The 13,785-nt window shown below is 39.8% G+C and overlaps 1 protein-coding gene across 2 annotated transcripts in view; it reads right to left on the bottom strand.

The window, feature by feature from the left end:
• Window positions 1-13,785, bottom strand: part of LOC149227449 (uncharacterized) — a 350,746-nt gene that overhangs the window by 11,474 nt on the left and 325,487 nt on the right. For both annotated transcript variants that reach the window (XM_089377795.1, XM_089377794.1), the window contains exon 11: window positions 11,957-12,039. In XM_089377795.1, the coding sequence (XP_089233921.1) occupies window positions 11,971-12,039 (69 nt within the window). In that variant the 3' untranslated portion in view covers window positions 11,957-11,970. The remainder of the gene's footprint in view (window positions 1-11,956; window positions 12,040-13,785) is intronic.

Genomic DNA, 13,785 nt, shown 5'->3' with positions numbered 1-13,785 from the left:
GCATCATTTCAGGCCCGACCCAAAGTGTGGACAAGGGGAGGAGGAGGCTAACTCCTTGTGGACCCAATAGGCAAATGTGGACCTGGATGGAAGATATGTGAAAAGGGGTTATAATGAACAGATAGGAGTGATGTATGTGGTGTCGGGAAGCAGGACCACACAACCAAAATCGGGATTTGCCATGTAGTGCCACTTCTAAAGCTAGTAGCCAATAAAGGAGATCCCACAGGACTAGGACACAAGGTTAACCACCAAGTTGGACCAGGGGACAAGAGTACAAACCAAGCCCATTCTTTCTGTTGAATCCTCCCACAAATTCATGCTCAGAAGTGTCCATGATAAGTAAGCAAAAATACCCAACTACATAATGAAATCCATACCTTCAAGGTTGGAAGGCCCACCTTCAAACATACGATCATGACAGATGGGTGAGGATGCATAATGGTTGGCTATGGTGGCACATCGAGCTATTTGGGGGATGCAAGGGGTTGTTGGTTGCCGGCTGAAGACAATCTAAGAGAAATATTTCACCTATGGGTGTCACCAACAATTAGTCGGTAATAGTGGCCATGGGTCGAACTTGATTACCAAGCTACAATATCTTCCTTGGAGTTGTTATCTTTCTTTTAGAAACCATACTTGATATTGACCAATTCCTTAAAGTCATGTTATGTTGAGAGAGTCTTGATCTCTAGCTATTCTAAAGCATACCAAACTTCTTCTTCTAGGCATCAAGTAACCAGATGGAAGACTTACCGAGCACATTCTTATAACCAACTCTTCTTACATGATTCTAGTAGATATGAATCTTATCTAAGGAAGAGTTTACTTAGTAACATCCATACCTTTGCGTCCATATAACCATCTAGCCATCCATTGAACAAGTTTGCTTCTCATACCTATCAAAGATAGGTTTCTTTTCCAAGAAAGATTTTATTAACTTGACCATCTGAATTACGTCATCCTACAGAAGTATTGTTTCCATACTAGATGGAAAATATACTTGTCATGTCATAATGCCCTTTCCAAGAATCTTCCAAAATGATGATTCTTATAGGATCTTGATGATCCCTTTTTGCAAAATGAGTACCTTCAACAAGATGTTAGAAAATGCTTGGATGGACATCTATATGCAATATGGTTCCAATCTTCTCATTCCTTTTAAACTAGATGATCTTTACCAAAGTAATTAATCAAGTAGATTCTAATTTTTCTACTATCAAATGCTTCTATCTATGATGCCATGCTTTTACAAAAATCAAGACTTCTACTAGAGAATGCAACTATGCATGCTATTCTACTTTCTACTTAATAAAAGAAAGACAAATTTCATAAGGAACCTGACAGTGATGAAGCTTCCTTCAATAGTAAAGATCCTTGGGATCTTCTCCCTTCAGCTTCTTCTCAGGTTCTCCCTTTTCTTCAGCTATGTGAGCTTCACTTCTTTCCTTTCTTTTGTTATCTTTCTTGTTTGGACAATCCCTCTTAAAGTGTCCATACTCATTGCATCCATAGCATTGAATCTTGGACATATCTGGCTTCTTCTTGGACTTTCCAAACTTCCCTTTCTTCAGCTTCTTGGTCCTAGCAATAAAGGCTTGAGACCTTTCATTTGATTTAGTGTCATCCTTTGCCTTGATCCTAGATTCTTCCAAGATACATTGAGCCCATAACTCATCAAAAGGTGTAGTATCTTTCTTTGAGTAGATGTTGGTTGCAAAACTACTCCAATCAAGTGGAAAAGCATTTAGCACAAAAATAGTCAATTCAAAATCGAAAACAGTTTCCCCAAGTCCTTGCAATTGATCCCTTATTTGTGAGATCTTCATGAGATAAGTGGCCATGTCTTCATCCTTTGACTTCCTTATTCTACATAGTTGATTTGTCAAGGAAATCTTTTGTTTGATGTACTTATAGAGTACAACTATACCAACTTATCATACATAGCCTTACATGTCTTCAAATCAGCTATAAAGGGAACAAGATGATCTTTAATGGATTCTACTATGATCCTTTGAGCCCTTACTTCTCCCTTCTTGTATTTTTCTAATTCTTGAGTCCTCTCTTTGTCTAGAATAGTTACTTCACCAAGGACATATTCCATGACTTCATTTTCTGTGTGTTAAGTCAATCCTACTTTTCCATGCTAGGAAGCTTGTTGATCCAACAAGTGTGTGTCTTTCCTTGAAAAAAGTAGCCATATGATATGTAGATTGAGACATAGAAGATAATATAATACTTACTTGTTAACCAAGATTCCTCCTTCTTGATGATGTCTCCAACTACCTTTGATGTATTCAAGACCTTCAAGGAGACTTCAATGATGCCCTAGAATGCTGACTTTTAGGATGCCTTCAACAATGGTGTCTTCGATCAACTTCAAAGAGTTAATGATGATCCCAATATTCCTCGATGCCTACTCTTCTTTTAAGATGATGCACTAGAGAATCTTCAATAAGACCCTGTCCTTCCTTCCTTCAATGACAACTTGATGATGAGGTTTTCTTCAACAAAAGCTTGATATAGTAACCCTCCTTATAAATCAATGGGTTTTCTTCTTCTTTCCTTGTGTCCTTGACAAATAAACCCTTCAAGATGATCTTTTAGTGTTAAAATTGGCAACTAGGGCAAAACTTCATGTGGGTCATCTTATTCATGGCTGATAATATTTTTATTAGATTCCTCTCATCAAGAGGTGTAGGATAGATATAAATATCATCCGATTACGATAAGTATTCATGGAGATATCAATTTATTTTGATTATGGAATTATTATCAAGCCAACCTACAACTCATGTAGGCTTAGAAGCCCAACAGTCGCATCTATTCAAACACCAACATTGTGTATAAATACAGGAGGACTTCTCTCTCTCTACTACGCAGAAAAGGGTCTCTCCCTCACACATGTGAAGCCGGAAGCTGCAACTGCAGAAGTAAAGATTGGCCTGCATGGACTAGAAGATCTCCTCATCTGAACTGCGTTGTAGGTTCATCTGAACCTTCTCTAAAAGCTGCAACTTTTGGTGGTGGAATCAAGTCAATCCGACGGACGGTTTGCAAGATATCGACTGCCCTAGTTTGAAGCCGGAAGCTGCTGAAACTGAAGCTGCAATTGCAGAAGTAAAGTTTGACCTGCGTGGACTAGAAGATCTCCTCATCTGAACTACGTTGTATGTTCATCTGAACCTCCTCTAGAAGCTGCAACTTTTAGTGGTGGAATCAAGCTGATCCAACAGTCGGTTTGTGAGATATCGTCTGCCCTAGTTTGATGATGAAGCTGCTAATGCTGATGCTGTTGATCTAGGGTTTTCTACTGTTGATATGAATCAGATTTATTGTACTATTTCTCTCTGCTGAATTATTGAAGATAAAAGAAGATTTGATCAAAGGGTTTCCCCACACATTGTGGGGTTTGTCCCTGGCTAGCCGCCACATCTTGTGTCTCTTGTCTTGGCTTGTTTTCTGTCAATCGTTTAATTTTCTATCTGCACTTTACTTTATGTACATGTGATTGCTAATCTGTGGAATATAATAAGGAAAAGAAGTAAACTGTTATAAGCATAGAACATACCATAACTTAACATGGATTCAGAGTTGAGGTGAAGACAAACCCGAGCAAGAGCAAGAGCAATCACGGAAGAGAAGATTGGCAAGGCTATCCTAAAAGAACGATGGGGTCCTCAACACTCTTTCCTGCCGAAGACAAGCTCCATGAGAAAGCTGACTATCAGGAATGGAAGATGTCTATCGATCTAACCCTTGAGGATCAAGGAGTGTTGGACCATGTGAGAGGCAATATTGTTGAGCCTCCATCAAATGCATCCGCTGCTGCCAGGAGCAAATGGAAACCGGTGAAGTCTAAACAAAGAAGATCATCCGAGACTCTATCGTCAAGCGCTTGGTGGCCTACATCTCGATCTGGACACCTCCAAGTAAATCTATGATAGACTGGTGAGTTTATTTAAAGCAAATGATGCAAATCAAGTTTTGTTTCTTAGAAATAAGCTGAGGAAAATCAAGAAGGGTAAAGATGAGAGTATGCAAGCATACTTCTTAAAAATCATCGAGATCAATAACGATCTCCTATCTATTGGGGAGACTATTACTGACAGAGAAATGGCACTCCCAACTCTTGGAGGATTACCATCCGAATGGTACAGGTTCAGGACTACTCTTCTAAACAATAATGTAATTCCTGGTTTCGAGGAATTAATGGCTAGATGCATTCAAGAAGAAACAAGGGTAGAAGAGCAAGAAATGCCCATGCCTAAAGGTCCTCCTGCTGCCTTTTCTTCTCATGCTAAGAAAATAAATAATTCCGGGACTAAATCAAAAGGAAAGGCTGGACCTAAGGATGGAAGAAAAGGACAATGTTACATCTGCAATAAAGCAAGTCACTATGCAAGGGAGTGCCCTGATAGAAAAGACTCACACCAGGACAATGATCAAAATCCCTCTGATGGAAATCAAAGGAATGACAAATTCAATAGCAAAGGTAAGAGGAGAGCTGGGAATCAAGGAAAAGGACAACCATTCAAGAAGGCTAGAAATTCCAACATGTATTAAAAGCACCCGACCTCAAAAAGAACCTAGTGTCCATCTCGGCAATGGCAGACAAAGGCTACAAGGTAACCTTCAGTGATGGCAAGGTACGTATATGGAAAAATAATGTTAAAGATGCCTTTACTCTTGGGTTTTGTGTTGATTCATTATATCAGGTCGATGGAAGTCTGCTAGGTGTCATATCTTACGACACATCTCTTCAGTGTGAACTTTGGCATCGGAGGTTTGCCCACCTTCATTATAAAGCTCTACCCAATGTAAGACAAATGGTGACAGGGATGCCTGAATTCCGAGTAGAAAAAGAAGGTGTATGTCCAGGATGTGCCGAAGGAAAGCTCAAAAGGGGACCATTCCCCTCAAGCCAAAGCAAGACCTCTGATATATTACAGTTGGTTCACTCAGGCATATCTAAGGCTGGCATTAAGAGGGAGACTACTACACCACATACTCCTGAGCAGAATGGTGTGGCAGAAAGGAAGAACCGTACGATTGTGGAAGATGTCTCTATGGGTAGATGATGTAACAATGCCTGATGTGGAGGAACCCATGGATCTTATTTATCCACCTGAGCCTCCCTCTTCTAGGAAGAGGCCTTCATGGCTTAGGGGGATACTTGATGATGCTGAAGGACATGCTGCACCCCGAGGAACCTTCCGTGAAAGTAAGAAACCTAACAAGTATCAGGGATACCTGACCATCATGAGCATGATCATACAAAATGAGCCTCCATCATTCTCTGATGTCGTCAAGCATCAAGTATGGAAGGATGCTATGACCAAAGAATATGAGTCTATTATGGAGAATGATGTCTGGGAAGTAGTACCTAGACCCTAGGACAAGACAATTGTCACTTCTAAATGGTTTTACAAGATAAAGCATGCAGCAGATGAAAGTACGGAAAAGTATAAGGCTCGTTTTGTTTCTCATGGTTTCTCCCAGAAGGAAGGTATAGACTATGATGTGATATTTGCACCTATTGCCAGATATACGACCATCCACTCGATCATAGCCCTTGTGGCTTCAAAAGGATGGAACCTACATCATATGGATGTCAAGAGCGCGTTCTTGCACAGTTCAATCAAAGAAGAGGTCTACGTGGAGCAACCCGAAGGATTTGAGATTTATGATCGAAAATCTCATGTATGCAGGTTGAAGGCTCTCTATGGGTTGAAGCAAGCACCCCAAGCATGGTATGAGAGGATCGATAGCTACTTGATGAAGCTGGGATTCACTAGGAGTGAAGCCGATCCTAACCTTTACTTTAAGATTGAAGATGACAAGCCTCTCATACTGGTGTTGTATGTGGATGGCCTCTTTCTAACAGGTGCATACCCTCTCATTCACAAATGTAAGAGGGAGTTGGCTTCTGAACTTGAAATGAAGGACCAAGGACTTGAAATGTGGCAGAAGCCAAGGGAAATGTTCCTATCTCGAGGAAAATATGTGGTAAAGATATTAGAAAGATTCGATATGATGAACTGCAAGCCTATGACTACTTCGAGGATCTTAACTTTTAGAAGTTATATGGTAGTGATGTCGGACCAGATTTGGGAAATGCCTCTGAGTTTCATAAACTCATTCGCATTGATGTTCTTGGTGAACCTCCGTCCGAACATATGTTTTGCAGTTAGCATTGTGAGCTCATATTTGGTTGAGCCTCACTGGATTGATGCCAAGAATCTTCTGAGATATCTTCGTGGCACAATTACTAATGGGTTAAGATACACTACCGGAGATGTGAGACTACTTGGATATACTGATGCTGATTGGGCAGGCAATGTGGTGGACCGTAAGAGCACTTCCAGGTGCTGTTTCACCTTACAATCTGCTTCGATATCCTGGATGAGCAGGAAGCAGAAGTCGGTGGCTTTGAGCACCACTGAAGCAGAATATATTGCTGCTAGCATGGCCTCCTGTGAGGCAGTCTGGTTGCGAAAGCTCTTCAGTGAGTTGTTTGGATTTACATTGGATACCACTGTGATTCTCTGTAACAACCAGAGGTGGGATTCGATTATTGAGGAATCCCATATTCGCCGATTGCTCCAGCAAATAGACATCATCTGGGATATGGTAAGTCAATGAGCAAGGAGGCTCCATCGCATTAAGATGATGTACAGGTCGATACACCTTGTCAAAGCCCTGAGGAAAAATCTAATCTGTGATTTTCCCAAACGACTTGGAGTCGTCAAGAAACCCTTGTACAAGGGTACTGCATGTTGCATTCATTGAGCTCTGGGAGCTTTGAGGGCTTGCGGTTCATCCTGGAGCAACATACGACCACAGGGTGACACCCTCCCCTGGTGGTGCGCACTGGAACAAGATGATTCGCTCTCTTGTGGGACAAGATGATTCTATTTCTTGTGGAACAGGATGATTCGCTCTCCTGTGTAGCAGGATGATTAGTTCTCCTGTGAGGTCTGGATTGATGTGTTCTCCATGGAGATTGTAGCAGGATTGATGTGTTCTCCTATGAGGCCTGGATTGATGTGTTCTCCATGGCGACCTGGATTGATGTGTTCTCCATGGCAATTGTAGCAGGATTGATGTGTTCTCCTATGAGGACAGGATTGATTAGTTCTCTTGTCAAGGCATCCTACCCATGCAGTCTAGGACTCATGGGAAGTACCTCTCATCTGATCAATGAGCAGGGAAATGAAGTTAGAGACCATAGTAGTACCAATGGACGCATCATTGTATCTATCGTACTCCCTACGCTAGGATGACCTCCATTGGTCTGGGATCAATGATACTGGTCTAGGACCAGTGGTAGGAGTTGTACCATACTATGACACTGACTTCGATTCAGTTGACACTGGTCTGGGACCAGTGGTACATACTCTTAGACTAACTTCGTGTCAGTGTAGTACTAGTCTGGGATCAACGAGAGTGGTACATACTATGACGTTGACTTCGAGTTGGTTGAGACTGGTCTAGGACCAGTGGTACACTCTCTGAGACTGCGATACTGGTCTGGGACCAGTGGTAGGAGTGGTACTTACTATGAAGTTGACTTCGGGTCGTTGAGACTGGTCTGGGACTAGTGGTACGCACTTTGAGACTGACTTTGAGTCAGCGGAGGATGATACTGGTCTGGGACCAGTGGAGTTGTACTCACTATGACGCTGACTTCGGGTTGGTTGAGACTGGTCTGGGACCAGTGGTACATACTCTGAGACTGACTTTGAGTCAGTATGATACATCCTCGATCATTTCTTCTTCTTCATAATTCGAACAAAAGCAGAGCAGAACAGAACAAAGCAGAGCAGTGCATAACAGAGCAGAGCCGTACAGATCAGTACAGGGCTGAACAAGACAAAGCAGAACAGGCAGAATAGAGCAGAGCAGGGCAAGGGTCAGGCTATACAGGGCAGTGCATTTGATGGATGAATAGTAACGACCGATAGACAGATTGCAGATGAAGTTCTCCCTAGTTGAGAGGGAGTGTTAAAATTGGCAACTAGGGCAAAACTTCATGTGGGTCATCTTATTCATGGCTGATAATATTTTTATTGGATTCCTCTCGTCGAGAGGTGTAGGATTGATATAAATATCATCCAATTCCGATAAGTATTCATGGAGATATGAATTCATTTTGATTATGGAATTATTATCAAGCCGACCTACAACTCATGTAGGCTCAAAAGCCCAACAGTGGCATCTATTCAAACACCAACATTGTGTATAAATACAGGAGGACTTTTCCTCATTTGGACTCACTCATCTCATCACATCTCTCTCTCTCTACTGCGCAGAAAAGAGTCTCTTCTCTACTGCACAGAAAAGGGTCTCTCCCTCACACATGTGAAGCCGAAAGTTGCTGAAACTGAAGCTGCAACTGCAGAAGTAAAGATTGACCTGCGTGGACTAGAAGATCTCCTCATCTAAACTGCGTTGTAGGTTCATCTGCACCTCCTCCGAAAGCCGCAACTTTTGGTGGTGGAATCAAGTCAATCCGACGGACGGTTTGCAAGATATCAATTGCCCTAGTTTGACGCCGGAAGCTGCTGAAACTGACGCTGCAATTGCAGAAGTAAAGTTTGACCTACGTGGACTAGAATATCTCCTCATCTGAACTGCGTTGTAGGTTCATCTGAACCTCCTCTAGAAGTTGCAACTTTTGGTGGTGGAATCAAGCCGATCCGACGATCGGTTTGTGAGATATCGTTTGCCCTAGTTTGATGATGAAGTCGCTAGTGTTGATGTTGCTGATCTAGGGTTTTCTACTACTGATATGAATTAGATTTATTGTACTATTTCTCTCTGCTGAATTATTGAAGATAAAAGAAGATTTGATCAAAGGGTTTCCCCACACATTGTGGGGTTTGTCCTTGGCTAGCAGCCACATCTTGTGTCTCTTGTCTTGGCTTGTTTTATGTCAATCGTTTAATGTTCTATCCGCACTTTACTTTATGTACATGTGATTGCTAATCTGTGGAATATAATAAGGAAAAGAAGTAAATTGTTATAAGCATAGAGCATACCATAACTTAACATTCAGCTACGTTTTCTTGTTCACCTTAGCTCTGATACCACGTTGAAGAATTCAGTAGGAAAGTTATTAATTCAATTTTCTCCTTAACCTCAATAATTGTTTGTGAACTTTATTTATCTTCTTGTGTTTCTTTATTATATCTTTCTATCAAACAATTATCAAGAGAAAAAACAATAAAGTTAATGGACACAAGATATACGCTCCAAGCCAAGGAAAAACCCCTCCAAGGGGAAAACCCATAAAATTTCTTCTCTTCTTATAGAATTTGCTTCAAATGAGATAACCAAGACCCAAAATCCTAGACCAAGTCCTCCTCCAACCACCAAGTCAACCCTCCAAGAAGCCCTTCAAAGAATAACTTAGACAACAAAAGTCAAACTTGCTTCAACTAGCTTCCAGCGTCAATTTCGGCCCCAACTTCAACCTGAAACTTCTATCTGCAAATTCGGCCCTGCAATTGCTACAAAAACCCTAACTTTCTGACGTGTTAGAGAATAAGACCAAGATTGTGTCTCTTTCCTTCGCTAGGGTTTCTTCCTTCACTTCTTGTCTTCTTTGCACAAACTTTCGGGCCTGCAACTACATCTAAAATCTTGGCCTTTGCAGCAGTAGAAAAAACCCTAATATCTCACATGCGTGAGAGAACAAAGCCCAAAAACAAACTTTCTCCATTCCTTTTGTGTTCTTCTTACTTTCTAGACCTTTGTTCTTACTTCTTTGATGCTCCTTGCCTCAGATTGAACTTCTTGATGAGAGAGATTGAATTAGTACTCAAAGAGGTCAAAGCTACTTCTATTTATAGGCTTTCCATGAGGTCAAATGTCCTTCTTTAGGCCAACTTGTCTCTTCTAGGGCCATCTTGTGCTTGGAGGCTCACCAGACTTTCTACACTCAAAATCAATATCTTTAACTTGCCCAGAAGGGTCCTATACATATGACAAGGACTCTCTTGACTCAAGAAAAATATTCTTTTGACATGACAAACCCTAGAAGCATAAGAACATGCTTGACCTAGATGACCATCAAAATGAAGCATGAACCCATGCTTAAAATAATATTTTTCTTTCTTCTTTTTCTTGTAACATAAAAATATACATAATGATTTGAGTACACTGACAATTATGAAGACTGAAACTAGTTACAATATCCAACACCATGCCCCTTGGAACTTTTCAAAATTGATGATTTGGGAGGACTATATGCTTTATCAAAGGAAGTTGTCCCATAGTTATGGAACATATGAGCTTCAAGAGGGCTTTTGGAGGTCATTCCTTCGTCAAATTTGGCAAGAGAGCATTCAATTGGCATCTACAAATTTCTTGCAAGAAAACACAGATTTCAAAATCTTCATACAAGCAAGATTGTTGGAGATCTACATTTGGGGCTACTTTTCTAAGGGATTGGCCACAAGTGTGGAGGTTAGGACAGCCTTCCAGTGCAATCAAAGGAACTTTTGGACCAAGGAAAGTGAAAAAGTCAAGTTTTCTGCAAGTTGAAAGGCAAGTTATTAGATAAAAGGAAGCAAGGAATCTTATTTCAAGTCAATTGGACCAAGTCTACATCACAAAGGAGACATCAAACGCTTATTGAGCAAGTCAAGGAGGATTCCAAGGCAAAGGTTCGAGGTGGAGGAAAACGATGTTACTAATGATGAGGATCACAATATAGGCAATGATTTTTATTATATGTAGTTATTTGTTGCAGCATGATTTTTTTGGACTCTAGAGGCCATTTAGAGCCTCCATGTAAATGTATTTTGTTCCAGATATGTATCGTGATTCACACCTAGTGTCATTCTGCTTCACCCTTTGTACTTAATATTTACATGTTTTATGCATGATCAAACCTAGCATATTTAGTGGCTAATGGTTTGGATTTACATTGATTTTTGTGTGTGTTTGTGTCTATGTATGTGTGTATGTGTTTATGCATGTGTATGTAGAAACAAATATTTTGTCTATTTCATATATATTTTAGTAGATTTGTTCACAAACAAGTCCATAGGATGACTTTAGTTCCACACCAGTTGGTCCTCGACTAGTTCTAGTTCTGGTTCTAATTCTGATAGCTTTGGGTACATTAACATGCATAATGCCTGCTTCTAATGCCAAAGCCCAAAATACCATATCCATGACTTTATTGGGAATCCACTATGTTGTGCATCTCTTCCTCACTTCCCTAAGCCTTGTTGTGGTTTTCATTAATATAGATTTTGAAATTATTAGGCCTTGGGGCTTTGGTGCCTCCTTTATAAGAGCAATTGAGACATTGTTCTTTGAGGCCTATAATCGGTTGTCCAACAACAAATGCAAATATGTAGGTTGGCATGTTTCACTCTATTAGAAAAAGCTACCCACTTTCTTTGGCCTTATATGCTATGGTTTTGGAAGCTCTAGTATATTTGTTGTGCAATAAGGTAGGTATAGGTCTCATTCAGGGAATTTCACTTACTGAACTTGACACGGGCCAATTGGTGAATGGCCATTTTGCTAACAACTCCTTTCTTACAGTTTTAGAGGAGCAAACTTCTTGTGACAACATAATCAAATGTCTAGATACCATCTTCTTGACATCGACCTCAAACACTTGGTGGCTCAAAACCTAATGTTTCTGACATATCCAGCACCCAATGCCAAATTAGCTTGCAAACTAGGATTGGTCCTGGGATTAATCAGGCCATGAATGGAAAGGAGGCTTGGGAAATTTTAATTGGAGTGGCCTGACTTCAGAATTATACACCCTTCTGCAACGATAAATCTCACAGAGGACCTGGCAAAGTCAGAATGAACGCTACAACACTTCTGGCCAACTACCAAGGAATGTCCTTTCCAAAATCTAAAACATTCCCTGAGATTCACATAATTCCCTCATAATAATAAAAATACAAATAAATATTCATACCTTCAAAATCAGAATCACACATTAAATCGAAACAGCATCACATCTCCTTCTTGTACAACATAATCTTTTCCTTCAACTCTTACCTGCCAATGCAACCAAAAGAAAGACGTCTTGGTATTAGTCAATCCAGTATGTTCAAATGAATTATCAAGTCACTGACCACTACATGATATTCACTATATCCCTTTGTCACTCCAAGCTTTTACTTGATTTGTGCTTACGCTCACCATCTTGGACTTATAAAATAAATGTCAGATGAGGTGCATCTTAAGTTGCTAGCAGAAACCAATATTGAAGTAAGAAAATTTGCAAGCTTATACATTATAATATATTTATGGATTTTAGATTACGAACTGAGGTTTCATCAGCTGGTTTTCTAAGCATGCTTAGAGATCCTAAAATTAGCAACCTATATAGATGGCTAAGCAAATGTTTTATATATTGACCAGCTTAAAATTTTTGAACTTAGCAGAGTCAAATCAACTCGTATTTGACATGTTGAACATTTTAACTTAACAGAAACCAAAATATAACGGCTCCTTTAAAAATATGCCTGTGTTGATATAGTTTGAAACACATTGAATAAGGAGGTTCCAAAGCACTGAAATTCCTTCATATGACCAGATAAATTTTGCTTAACGGAACAAATTGATCATGTTAAAAGGGGAGAATGTAAATGGAACCTCTCCTGAATTGAAAACGTGTTGCTGTTTTGTTCAGTCAGTCAAGTATGCAGTTTTGTTAAGGAAAGCAGCATAAACACCCATAAATAGTAATAGGAACATTGGACTATTCAGGAACTTGGAATGCCATCAATCCGACAAGCTTCTTAATGGTATTCAAATTTTGCTAAATTCTTAGATGAGATTAAACTAGAGATGAGCTACCTGAAATGAGAAACAGAAAATATTGTGGATGAGAAGTTTGAAACTTTTGGGGAATGGGGAAACAATGAATATCACATAAAAACAAGGATTATAAAAATCCTTACTTGGATATATAGAGATGATTTTTGTTACATATTTAATATTTGATGTTTTCAATTTGCCTTGATGTTTGGCATGAATTTTCAAAATAAATGCAGATCTACGGACTTCCTTTTGAGATAGGTTTTCTAACAACAAGCAGTTTTGAGCTGATTTATCGTTGAGACTAGAGTTTTAGCATGTATGATGTATGTATGGTAGCATATGGTAAATGAATGACTTTGCGGATGATAAGTGCTCTATATTTATCCCTTATGCAAAAACATCAATAGAAGACTCTGTTACCCACCAAAATGGGTAACCTCATAGGAGAAAACTTTTCTCCTACATTTGCCATCCAATCAGAAAGCAGCCCCTAACAGCCACAATTTGACGATGATATGCCAAGTGCCTCCGCCATTTTCATCATCCATGAGCATCTCCCCATCTGGCATTAACACTTGGATGAAGGTGGGCTGTTATTCAAAAGTTACTTTGATCATTTTGCAATCAGGTGCTTATACTTGTTTGTTTCAGGCATTATGGATAAAGGGGTGATGTGGAAGATTGACCAATCTTGACTGTAATTTTATTCTCTCACCTTATCAGGGGGGTTAATCTTTGGCCCTAGTCCAATGAGACCTCCCTTATGTGAAAATTTCTAAATAGAAATCCAACTGCAGTGATTAATATTATTTCTTCTACTTATTAACTCAGAAATAAGTTATTCACAGTGTTTCTACAACAAACATCAAAATAAATTCTACTGCAGCCTTTACAATTAAAATACTGCGGAAAGTGAATGCAAAGAAAAATACTAGCACAAGTGTAATCACGATGACAGTTATTTTTGGACAATTGTCC

Source organism: Pinus tabuliformis, chromosome J, assembly GCF_031772625.1.
Source record: "Pinus tabuliformis cultivar Carrire ecotype Pingquan chromosome J, CPIR1, whole genome shotgun sequence".
Lineage (NCBI taxonomy): Eukaryota > Viridiplantae > Streptophyta > Pinopsida > Pinales > Pinaceae > Pinus > Pinus tabuliformis.
The sequence above is the reverse complement of the archived record's forward strand: the minus strand, read 5'-3'. Positions and strand labels throughout refer to the sequence as shown.